Here is a 12,317-nt window from a genome sequence, read left to right as displayed (position 1 = left end):
GAGAAAAAATGTCGAATTAAGACCCTTGTCCGGCACTAGCCCGCTTAATTACAGCCTCGTGGGACCGGGGCATAATGTACCTTAGCTAGGTAGGGAAATAACTTGGGGGCTCCAGACTTAAGTTTCAGGGTTTTTGAATGGCATGTCGTCGATAAAAGAATGACGGACGACATGTTGGGGTATTTGCGGCTGTAGATATGGGCGAATGAAAAGTAATAATTCATTTGCGAATCAAATGCATTGTGTGATGAGTGCATAGTTAATACCAGTACCTACTCCCTCTCTAAGGCACAGAATTGGAGAGGAAGGGGGAAATGCTCGAGTCTCAATCGTCGGGCCGCTGAGACGCTGACATCATTTGAAACGCGACGTACTCCGTACCCCTGGCGCGGATCCCGGAGCTTGGGGCCATGGTTTGCGCTTGTCTTTCAACTTCATTCCAATATTTTGACAACGACAACCTCTTCCGTAGAGACACCGAATATAGCGGCACCACTTCGAATCGCAGTCGCGCGTGAATACCCGAGCTCTAAAACGCGACATCTTACGGGGTACCACCTCCTGACAGTGTTGTCAACAGCGACAATCCCACGAAGCTCCACACAAGCTCCGAAGCACAACTTCAACCTCCACGACATCCACCTCAACATCTTTGCAATAGATACAGAGCACCATGGCGTCCCCACCAACAACAGTCACCCTCCGCTCCCCCTCAAAATACACAACCGCCTCCTCCCCATCACCATCAACCTTCTCAGCCCCGCCCCTCGAATGGCTCCTCCGCACCTGGTCCGTAACCCACTCCACCCTCGCAATGTGGCGCGACGCCCGCAACGTCCGCATCTCCTACGCCTCCATGGCCCCGAAACCACACGGCACAGCCCGTATAGACGACCTCGTCGAGTACGAGTCCAACAAGACGCCTCACCCCTCCACGGCCGTCAAATCCGTAAAGGGCGTCGATACTGCCTGCGCCGTCGGGGATACTTCCGTCTGGGACTGGAGGGGGAAAGGGTGGCTGTTCTTTGTCGGCAGTCATTGGGAGGTTCTCGGATGGGGGGAGAGGAAGATCGAAGGCAGTGGGGAGGTGGAGAGGTGGGCTGTTACGTGGTTTGCGCCGACGGTGTTTACCAAGGAGGGTGTTGATATCTACTGCGATCGCAAGGAAGGGTTGAGTGCCGCTGGGTATGAGGAGGTTATGGGCGCACTGAAGGGCTTGGAGGCCAAGGAGTTGGTTGGCATGGTGGAGAAGGATATGTTGCCTGTTGAGATTGCGTTGCCCTGGAAGGAGGCGTGAGTGTTGTGTGCTTGGATATTACGTTGCCCGGTTCAGGCGTGTCTTTGATTTGAGTTTGTATAGTAATGATATAATATCTAGGCTGAGCATCTATTCTTTCATATAGAACCCATCACAATAACAAACAAGTAAGCTCGCAGCTGTATAGTAGTGTACTATAAATTTCTTGGTCCAAACTCTTCAGGCACTTATCAATCTTTGTGTAAAAGTGTCAAGAAGTGAATCTGACAAAGTTCTGATAGGTAATGAAAGCATCCATTCTCTCCCAAAGCCATCGTTCCAAATAGATTGCTACCCCAGCCACCATCAGTGACCAGTAGTCAAGACATGTCAACGTAGTTCGACAACTTATTACAACACTATCTAAGCAGCCGACAGTATTCTGTTTTGGTTACAGGCCATGATATCACTCTGCCTTATCATAGAGAAACTCTTCAGGCTGTTCCTACTCAAGTTGATTTGTCTCCCAGAAGCACTACTTTGGACCATTCATAATAGACTGCTTCCTAGACCCCGTTAGTGCTAAAATAAAAGAAAACATATGAAAAAATGTCGACGACTTATTCTGAGACTGCTTCAGCGTGCGTCTAGCATCTTGTAGAGGATGCTGCGTGGGGAGGTATAGAGGTGTTCTTTGTTGGCGTGATGCGTTCTGCTGTCATTCATAGCAGGCTGCTAACCTACTCATATTCATTCTTCATCTCATGTCACGCAGCCCCTCACGTTCGCCCACGAATACCCCGTCATCTCTCAGTTTTCGCCCCATGCACATCACCCACCCCTTCCCATTCTCATTCTCATCCCATCCCACTCTATTCGATCAATGCTCCGACCCATCCTCCTGCCCAGCTCTCCCTACCTCATTCCGAATCACTCCCATTTCCGTCATCGATTAAACCAACTGGCCCAACGACTCGAGATTCGAGGTTCAGCCCCTTTCGTCCACCAAGCCTCCAAAATGCTTTTTCCATGCCACCGCTTCAGCTGATCCCGCCTACACGTTTAAAATCGGCCGTGGTCCGAGAATCAGCCACAGACTGAGGGGCGGTTATTCATCTTTTTCCGCTACTCTCTCTTGATACCGACCTTCCTTGTCAGTATATAAGTCGACTGACTCTTGGATTCGCTGATGCACATCATTGGCTAGGCAACCAGGAGTTGAACGCATTGGTTCTCGCTATATCCTCAAGGCAGCTTCAGGCCGTCAATTTCCAGTTTCTTGCGAGCTCAATTCTGTAGATTTGATGGCACATGGCAATATGGACTCATTGAAAATTGCGCTGATTTCAAATGTGCGATATGAAGCTGATCTTACAGAAGTCCGTGCATGCAACAGGATAAACAAAGACACAACTTCGAAATGTGCAGCAAAGTAAATCAAGGTAGAGATTCGTATTCAATTTCAGTACCATTATGATTACGTCCTCCGAGTCAAATTTCAAGCGAATGAAATGGGTATACTGCAAAGCCCGTCCAACGTGATCATGCCGATTTGAGCTATCATCTCCCGGCAGGCCTCTGTCCATCCTTACCCCACATCTCTCCCGCGTGCTACAAGTACATGTTTTTTTCTGGTTTTTTCTACTTCGTTATATGGAATTAATCGTCGCAAAGGGGTATTTGAAAAATCAATCGTGTCGGAGTATCGTGAAACGAAGGGGTATTGACGTCGCAGCAAGAGAATAAAAGCGTAATTGGTGACAGCCGTAAAGGGGTCGGCTTTAGTGTGACCAAGCTATTCCCCCACACGAGACCTCAAGTCAGCACTCGGTGCGAACTCAAATGTTTTCGATGACACGAGAGTTAATGGCTTGCTGAAAGCCGGAATCCTGACCTCCAAAGTCGTTGAAGTCGCCAGTGCCGTGGTTGGCACCGCTCGACTCGCCCGCTTGGTTGTTGCCGCTGAGCGACTGCTGAATGTTGGGCATGGTCTGGCCAGGACCAGGCAGGAAGATGACCTTGCTGTTGGAAGACTTGGCCATCGCCTGCATGGCTTCGAGGTAGCGGATCTGCATGGCAGGGGCAGACGACAGAATGTCGGCAGCCTGGCGCATGAGCTTGGCAGATTCGACCTAGATTGTGTTAGTGATGAAATGTAATCATGTGAGATTTAGGATGCGTACCTCAGCCTTGGCTGCGATGATCTTGCTCTCACCAATACGCTTGCTCTGGGCGGCCATGGACAGCGACTCCTGCAACTCTTGGCTGAAGATGATGTCCTTGATGAGCATGCTCTCGACCTGAACACCCCATCCGGCAGCGACATCCTCGATGATCTCGCCAATGGACTGGGCAATCTCCTCACGACGCTCAATAACATCCTGGAGAATGCGGGCACCGACGACGTGGCGGAGAGTGGTCTGGGTTCGCTCCATCAGAGCCTGGCGCACGTTGGAGATACCGAAGGCGGCTCTGTGAGGTGCGACAATGTGGTAGTAGATGACAGAGGTGAGGTGCAGGGTGACGTTGTCCTTGGTCATGCAAGTCTGCTGGGGAACCTCTGCCATTTGAATCTTGACGTCGACCTGAATGAGCTTCTCGCTGAGAGGGTTGACCTTGACAAGACCAGGGTCGACGGCCTTGTAGAATTTGCCAAACTTGGTGACGAGACCGACATTACCCTGGTTCACGTTCTTGTAAGGGTTCGGGCAGACGATGCAGCAGGGGATGGCACCAAGAGTACCAATGCAGGCACCGAAGGTGTTGACTGGTGGTAATGTTGTGTCAGTGGTTTGCGATAGGCTTGGAGGTGAGGCGGATGCAAGGATCAGACTTACTCATGGTTCCGTACCAACCCTTGGGGTTGGCATCTTCGGCGACAACTCTGGCGTAGCTGCGCTGGAGATCCTCCTTGGTGGGAGGCTGGACCGTCATCTCATTGTGAGGCTTGAAGCCGCCCTGTCCAAGACCGAGACCGCCACCGTTGGCCGTGGTTTCGCTGCGCTCCTCATAATCGGGTGCGCGGGCCTTGCCCGTGGAAGTGCTCTCGTGTTGCGGGGCGCTCATCGTGGGCGAATGCGATCGAGACGAGTTGGCTTGAAGAAGGTGTCGTGCAGATGTGTTGGAAGAAGAAGCTTGTCGAGTGCGGGTATCTAGATGATCAGAAGCTTCGGAGGTAGATTCTGAGTGATGAACCATGTGTGCTAACCAAGGTACGATTTGTGATGGTTGGGGGTAAGAGGTTCTTAAGTAGACGACGTCTGGGGTAGGTAGGTACAGAATGGAGATGTGTCGAGGGGAGAATGAAGACCGGGGACTGCACTAAGAGTTCTAAGACCAAGGGATCATAGACACCCGACGGGTCTAAGAGCAAGGGTCGAATCATTCCGTGGGACATGGAGGACACAGGGTGGGCTGTGTTTGTGCCCAGGAGCTCTTTCCTTGGGGTCATCTTCTTGGGGCCTTCTTTCTGAGGTGGTGGTGGCACTGAGCTATCGGCAAGCGCGATGATAGGCGGGAGAGGAGAGGAGGCAGTCGCAAACCGCGAAAAGGAAGCTACAGGAGCCGAATGGTGGAGCAGGGCTCTCGCAGCACCTCCCTTAAGACTCACTAAGGTGACAATGATATCGCAAAGTGCAAGTACGAAGCTGGAGGTACCTGCCCCATGTTCCAGTTGGTTGCCCCGTCTGCGTCCGTGGGCTGTTGAACGGGGCAGGGATGTGAGCACCAGGGAAGGAACGCTGGAGCCATGCGGGGCAAACGTGCCCGATGGTGGAGAGCACCTGCACTGCCCGCGAAACTCCAACATGCGGTGGCCCATGCTCAATTTGAGCTTCCTTCCCTTCACGGTCACGACGTTCTTTCTGCCTGCACCAAGGTAATCATCTTGCTGACTGTTTCTTCTCGGCACACATTCCGCATCATCACTTGCCTACCTGACCTACCTAGGTACCTACACCAGGACAGCCAATATGTTGAAAAGATCTCGTGGTCATGGACGGCCTCAAAAAAAAAAAAAAAAAAAAAGCCGCAATGCTAGCAGAATCGACACCGTTGCGAGGGCTTGACTTTCCATATCGCGCCCAATCGCGAAGCTGCCGGTCTGCCGTCTTACCTTCAAGGTCCCTACACCCCAATCAGAGTGACATGGTTGTTTCTTCTCTTTTGCCCGGATAAACAGCGCGACTTTCACCTCAACTGCGCGCATCGACCAAGTGTCATCGCCCGACTGCTTCCAAACTTTACCACGAGGGCAATGTCGCTGCTCCGCCCTCTCCATTCTTCGCTGCCTAGGCAACAAAAAAAAAACCTCACGATCCGATCCCAACGATCCGTCCTTGGTGGCAGAGCGGTGGCGGACCCAATCCGTCCTTCAATCAGCCTTGGCTACAGCCAAGACACGCCGCGCACGGGGTTGATTGCTGACTGCTCAGGGCGGGCGGGCAGTTGTGTTTTGGCACCTTTGCACTTCTCCAACCTCTCCGAGAAAAAGTGCACACCATCCCATCCAAACACGCCGTCTGATCTCGACAAGCTCCAGGCGGCTGTCTGTCTGCCAGGGGCAATTGAATCACTGAGCCTGCAACTATCGACCAAAATGTCACACGCCAACGGAGAACGTTTCACACATCATTCATCTCTGTGTCATGATATTCGGGGCCCTGTCACCCCAACATGCACAACAGCCAATCAACGTCCTCTCGCGTGCCGACTTCCGCCAAGGGAGGGCATGGCAGAGTGGCATGATATCATGGTACCCCAGCGCCGAGATTTGGAGAATCCTACACTACGAATACTATACCCTCAAGTCAGACATCGTGATTGTTCGCCGACTGCTTTCGGTTAATAATTGCATGGCATAGCGAGTGGCTTACTTTACCTACCTAAGGCAAGATATCTATTTATCCGTTACCTAACGGCTCCTGCGGCCGGTAATCACCCACCAACGGATCCTTCATCGCAGAGCCTCTCTCAAAGTCCGAGGAATTTGGAGACCAGGGAATGACTTCATTGACTCCGCTCTTGAGAATGCGCCTCCAACCGCTCGTGCATATTCTTACATTGTCCTCCGTAAGGTAAAGTGGTGTCGTCTCCACTCAATCTACCGTCGCCGCCCAGCTTCTGGGCAGAACGCCATTCACAACTCTCAGCCTCCGGATCGGCCAATCCACGCCGGCCGCATGTCTCCACCCTTTCCGAAAGTGGCCCTAGCGTCTCTCCGGCACGCGTGACCCGGCACTGCCCCGCCAATATTTATCGCCCGGCGAACTTGGAGCAAGAGCTTTCAATTTCTGCCTTTCCGCGCATCAATATCTCTTGGGTATTTGAGCAACTTGACATCATCCTCCGGATTGGCCAGAATGTCGGCCGATCCTCCGCCTTCATCCCGACAAACCAACACCAATTTCCGGTGGCGACCCGCTGGCGGCTGCAATCTTTGGCCGACTCTCACCGATTCCAGCACCCGGCGAGAACCGTCTCCACGTTGAACCCATAACCTTCGTCACATGCTTCCGCAGGGCGAACGCAGACTCCACAAGGCTTAAATGGTTGACTGATTTCGTTCTACATCATCCTTGTCGTCTTACTGCGTAGTCTCGTTTGCTGTGCAAATGTGGGAATAGCTGAGCTTTTTTTTCGAGAACAATTGTAGATCTTACTGCTCCGAATATTCCCTGATAAGCTCAGCCACCCACGAATGCCCCGCCATCGAATCCTTCCAGAAGCCTTCCTTTTCCGCCACCCCTGCGCCGCCGTGCATCCCTCGTCCACGATCTTGCAATTCCATCGTCATTCCCATCTTGTACGAGGTTGACGACCTAGTACATAGGAACTAAGCTGCAAATACGCGGTGCCTAATCATCCGTGCCACTATGGTTTTGTAAATCACTGCCACGGTCCCGTATAAGCCAATGTGGCAATGGCTGTGTTGGGGTCATGATACCTACCCCAGATGTGGAGGAGCCGCATTCCCTAGACAAGGTCAAATAACCCGTATGAAATAAGCTATCGAATTCTTCTAGAAGAGCCAGCATATGGGGTATCCATCACGGGATGATGACGGTCTGGTTCCTGGTTCACTTTTGAGCCACCCTAATCCCATGCCTACCGCAACGCCTTACAAGACACATCCAAACAAGCAAAAAGGAAACAGCCATTCTGCTGACAGCTATTACCATTCCAACAAGGCAAACTCATTCATCACTGCCCTCTAGTCCCCTTCATCCCCTCAAAATCCTCCACAATGGCAGCATGATCCATCTTCCACCCAGGGCTCATGGACACCATCCAATCTCCCTCCAACAACTTCTCATCCTCAATACTCCTCCTCGTATCCGCATACGACGCAGCCCAGATGCTCCTATAAATCCCCTGCGCCGGGTAACTAACCAATCCAAACGTCGCAGCAGTACTCTTCGTTACAAGACTAGCCACCCCCTTCCCAAGCCCCTTGGCCGCCCCCAGCGCGCCCTGCTCCTTTTTGCCCGTGTACGTGTGCACAAAGATGTCTGTCAGCCCGCCCTTCATGTCCTGGCAGAACGTCTTGCCCGCCACCGAGACGCCGCTGCGGAAACCCTCGACGGCGTCGTGCTTGCGGACGGGCTCGCCGTACAGGTTCGGCACCGCGCGGAGACCCTCCGTCACGGCGAGGGGTATGTCGACGAGCAGACCTTTCGTCGCGTTGCTCGCGAGTTTGCCTACGCCGTTGGCTGCTGCGGCTGCCATGGCGCCTGGTTTTGCGCCGTTGGAGGATGATTCCTGGCTACCCCTGGATGGCGGCGGCCGGGCCGAGGAAGCTTTCTCTCCGGTTGCCGCCGCCCCGTCTGGGACGCCGACGCCGGGGAGGGGCAACATGGCGAACGCGGGCGCTTGGCTGTGTCTTTGCGTGTTCTCGACTTGCTGCTGCTCTTCGAGGTTCTCGCCAGACTCGCTGGTACGTTTGTATTGTTCAAAAGGCTTGACAATAATGTCGGCTGTGGCGCCTGCCATTTTGACAATTGTCGAGATGGAGGCTGCCGATACTGCCGTCAGGGGGTCCCATCTCTGGTTCTCAATGTTTGTCGGTTTCGATCTATATCTGCAAAAAAACAGTTTCAGTAACAAGCGTCATGGAGAGGGTCCTTGAATCGAGTGTATGAGTTGACCACGTACGACTTGAGCTGCTTCCGCTGCAATTTTCCATTCTTGACCAAGATGGACGCGACGGGTCTACACATCTTGACCTGTTTCTTACCCCTCCCGTAGACCAGCGCCGCGGGCTGGTCAGAGAAGAAGTCGCAGCCCATTTTCGACTGTGGCAAGTTGGCATGGAAGGCGTCGACGGCGGCCTGGACGCCGTTCTCCCTCTGCATTGCGTCGGCGAGCTTTCTGGCCGAGCGGATGGCGTCCAGGGAGAGGCAGAGCTGGATGGCCTGGATTAACTTTTGCGATGTGAGGGAGCGGTAGGGGATGGGGTCTGGTCCTGCGCCAGCTTCTGCCACGACGGCGCCCCAGAAGGGTTGGCTATGGGGGAAGTGTTAGTGAAATTGTGGCCCATGTGATCCTGTTTTCTACTCACTCTCCGAAGAAGGGAACAATGGTTGTAGGCTTTCCGTATCTCAATCCGCAGGCTGTAGTACCGGCGCCGCCGTGGTGGATGACAGCGGCGACTTGCTGGAATAGCCACTCGTGCGGGCAATCGCCCACGTAAAATACGTTGTACGACTCCTCGCCGGTCAAGTTGCTCCAGCCTCTCGAGATAATGGCTCTGACTCCTGTCGCCTTGATTGCGCTGAGGACCATGGTCATGAGGCCCTCGATTCCGCCAACCACAATACTTCCGAATCCGACGTATATGGGTGGTGGGCCGGCCTTGAGAAAGGCTTCGAGGTCGGGAGGTGGTGTATACGGCGCAGGGTCGCGGAAGAAGAAGCCACTAATGTCTTGTTGCTGATCGTTAGCTTGACTCTTCATGGTAGATTTCTTGATGTGGAACATACCAATGTGCGGACCCCAATCACTAGGCTTGGGCACGAGAGACGGCGACCAACAATATGTGAATGGGACTTGCAGACTTTCCAGTATACGATGTCCCTCAGTCGACGGAACAGGTTCCAAGCCAAGTGACTGGACTCTCCACGCGTTGACAAGATCTCCCAAGCTGTTTTGCCGTTAGCAACATAGCCACTCGCCTGTGAAGAGATACAATCTCACCCCTGCCATGTCAAAAACTCAACAGCAGAATACGAAGCATGATTCGTACTCTTCTTATCCGCCTTTGAAAACCCAATATTCGCCAACGGATGCGGAAACGCCTTGGTACTGCTCCACGGCATCGTAAACATCAAATGCACCGGGATTCCCAGCGCCTGGGCGCAGTGCACGTGGGCGAAGCTCGGTGGGTTGGCAATAATGGCATCAGCAACAAATGGCACGTTGGAAAGGGGGTCAGGGTGAACGCAGGACCGCCAAAAGCCGTCGAGCATCTCGACGTACATGTCGCGCTTCCGCTGGATGATGCCCGCGCGGATCTGCGACATTTTGGGGATCAGGGAGGGTGACTCGACCATGTACGCCATGAGATCGGCCGGGTCGCCGCCGACGGGGAAGAACTCGATCCTGTTTGGTGAGGCAGAGGCTGGGACGGAGTTGTTGGATTCGAGGACAAAGGAGGAGAACTGCGGGTGCGTTGCGATGCGGACGCGGTGGCCTGCTTTCTGAAGGGCGGAGGCGAGGGCGAGGAAGGGCTGCACGTCGCCTCTGGAGCCGACGACTTGGACCACGATATTGAGTGGTATTGGCCATTGGCGTTGAGGTGTGTACTGGGGTGTATACTCAGGCGGTGTCTGGTCTTCGGCTTGCGTTGAGCCGGATGGTTCGCCTTCTATTCACCGCGTTGAGTGTTTGTTTTAGGGTTATTGCAGGGTCTTGGGGCTGCTTTACCTTCGAGATAGAGGTCCTCGAGCCCCAAGGCCGAAGCTTTAGACTCCCTAGAGGATCCAAATGTCTCTCTCTTTTCGCCTTCCATGTTTGCGTACTTCACGTGCTGAATAGCTGTGTGGTGTTGAAGGTGGATAGTAAAAGAGGACGTGGGGAATAAAGTAGGAGACAGGGAGGGGCAGGATCAAGTACATATAAAGAGACTTAAGCATACGTTAATCTACCTAGTACCTTGCCGCATAGCCTCCTGGGTAGGGCCGCGTCAGGAAGTCGGCTACTCTCAGGTTAGCCAGTGGATCTACGTTTTACCGTCAGCTACTAGCTAGGCATCTAATGTCATGGATACTAAATGAGCGGCCCGAAACTCAACTGGTCTCGCTGCTTCGGGGTGACCGTAGAGCGAAGGGAGGTGTTCCCTGCTGCTCGGAAAAGTCTGATGGTAATCTCTGTCAATTTTCTTGTAGTCGCTCAAGGGATCTTGTTATCATCCCACGAGACTTTTTTCTAGAGAGACCGGATATTGCCAGAATCAAGATTATTTGCTCAGTCTCACGAGCACTCTTGTTTTCAAACTCGATAAATCTATGTATCTCTCCCAATAAAAACCCATTATCCGCTCATTAACCCCAACGCCATACGAATGTATAAAGTAGATGAGTCTATTACCCGCGGTCCATCTAGACATTCTCTTCTTGACTATTTGGAAGACCATCCAATTCAAGCTTATCCTCTTCCGATTCCTGCTTCTTCACCGTCCTCTTCATCTTCCTTGACGCGCAACAAAAAGCGCACCCGTGAACAGAGCTCAGAAGCCACAGCAGCATGCTAATCCCCGCAATCCAAGCACCCGCAGCAAGTCTCGACTTGACATCGCCCGTAACGTTGATACTCTTCTCGCCGCCCACGACCATGGAAGAAGACAGACCGCACAGCGCGGCCCAGAGGACGGCCAGCCCGAAGTCCCATACAGACCAGGCGGCGTGTGTAACTGTCGCGAAGACGTGGTAGGCGCATGTCAGCGCTGAGAGGACGGCCGGGACGAGGGCGTAGATCCAGGGCGTTCTCTCGAGGTTATCTGTCGGCAGGGTGCTCCAGGAGCCGAGCGTGGCGGCATAGAGGCCAATCGTGACGATGGCGAAGACGAATTGGAGGATTCGGATGCAGGCGCGGACCCAGAGGCCGAAGGCGCCTGAGAGCTGCCAGTAGTCTGTGTTCATGGCTCAGCTCGTGGTATGGGGTCTGTGTTTACAAGCTGTAAGGCACTTGTAGAGGAGAGAAAGTCTTAGGACATTGATGTGTTGGTAGGAGGCGAGATAGGAAGATGTCTGAACTCAGAGGAGAAAAGAATTGGAGATTGATGGATTGTAGGGATTGGAGAATGGAGGGCGAGGAAGAGGAAGAGGGACGAATTTCGGTACTCCTTTCCGGGGAACGAAAAGTCAATGGATCTTTATCCTGGCCACCACTGGTTGAGACGTCTGGGAAAAGAAGAGACGCAAATTTTCTTGACGCCGCCGCTCAAAGTCATCTGGTCACAGAATTACTCCTTACTGTATGCTTTGGTGCGTGTAAGTCGTCAGCGGGGTCTCGCTCGTCCCTGAATCATGGCGATGAGCCAATCAAAACATTTCCGCATTCTGTACGAAAATTCGCTCGTTTTCGATACGATTATTCTACGAGCCATGAAGTCCGGCCCCTGTTTTAGTCTCCAGCCTTAAACCCTAGTTTTACCCAATTCCCCCCTCCCTTGTCTTAGAATAATTGTCCAGTATTAACGAGTCGCAGTACACTTGATGACTGGGATGTAGATTCTGTTTCTGTACAAGGTCACCGGCAAATGGCAGAACACATGGAGCTATTCGGACTTGGCGCGGCGTACGGCGGTCCTCACTTTCTGGGAGGTGGCTTCGGAGGCATATCGTCATCACAAATACCGACTTTTGAGTGGGCTTTTTCTTAATACCCTGTTTTCTCATGCCTTATTACACTAGCCACAGCACATTGTACGCGTCTCGGAGGCTCGGCAATCAGGGGAGATACCCTCGTGCCCTCCGCGCCGTCGACATAGCCCTGTGGAAACTTTCCGTCTGATGTGACTTGGACCGGGACAACTAGTATCGTGACGAAATTGGTACTGAACATCTGTAGCGATGGCAAATGT

The 12,317-nt window shown here is 53.0% G+C and overlaps 4 protein-coding genes across 4 annotated transcripts; 1 reads left to right on the top strand and 3 right to left on the bottom strand.

Moving 5' to 3' along the window:
• Window positions 1-673: 673 nt before the first annotated feature.
• On the top strand, window positions 674-1,297 carry CLUP02_02214 (uncharacterized protein; the record flags this gene model as incomplete). The annotated part of the gene is made up of 1 exon (XM_049281248.1): window positions 674-1,297. One exon carries the CDS (start codon window positions 674-676, stop codon window positions 1,295-1,297), a length of 624 nt encoding a protein of 207 aa, XP_049137205.1.
• A 1,778-nt stretch (window positions 1,298-3,075) lies between these two features.
• CLUP02_02213 (SPFH domain/Band 7 family protein) lies at window positions 3,076-4,435 on the bottom strand (the record flags this gene model as incomplete). The annotated part of the gene is made up of 3 exons (XM_049281247.1): window positions 3,076-3,369; window positions 3,421-4,004; window positions 4,075-4,435. 3 exons carry the CDS (start codon window positions 4,433-4,435, stop codon window positions 3,076-3,078), a joined length of 1,239 nt encoding a protein of 412 aa, XP_049137204.1.
• A 3,003-nt stretch (window positions 4,436-7,438) lies between these two features.
• CLUP02_02212 (UDP-glucose,sterol transferase) lies at window positions 7,439-10,244 on the bottom strand (the record flags this gene model as incomplete). Its single annotated transcript, XM_049281246.1, has 5 exons — window positions 7,439-8,315; window positions 8,390-8,740; window positions 8,796-9,377; window positions 9,431-10,100; window positions 10,160-10,244. The coding sequence occupies 5 exons, from the start codon at window positions 10,242-10,244 to the stop codon at window positions 7,439-7,441; spliced, it is 2,565 nt and encodes an 854-aa protein (XP_049137203.1).
• A 589-nt stretch (window positions 10,245-10,833) lies between these two features.
• CLUP02_02211 (uncharacterized protein) lies at window positions 10,834-11,373 on the bottom strand (the record flags this gene model as incomplete). The annotated part of the gene is made up of 1 exon (XM_049281245.1): window positions 10,834-11,373. One exon carries the CDS (start codon window positions 11,371-11,373, stop codon window positions 10,834-10,836), a length of 540 nt encoding a protein of 179 aa, XP_049137202.1.
• Window positions 11,374-12,317: the final 944 nt, after the last annotated feature.

Source organism: Colletotrichum lupini, chromosome 1 (assembly GCF_023278565.1).
Source record: "Colletotrichum lupini chromosome 1, complete sequence".
Classification (NCBI taxonomy): Eukaryota; Fungi; Ascomycota; class Sordariomycetes; order Glomerellales; family Glomerellaceae; genus Colletotrichum; species Colletotrichum lupini.
The sequence above is the reverse complement of the archived record's forward strand: the minus strand, read 5'-3'. Positions and strand labels throughout refer to the sequence as shown.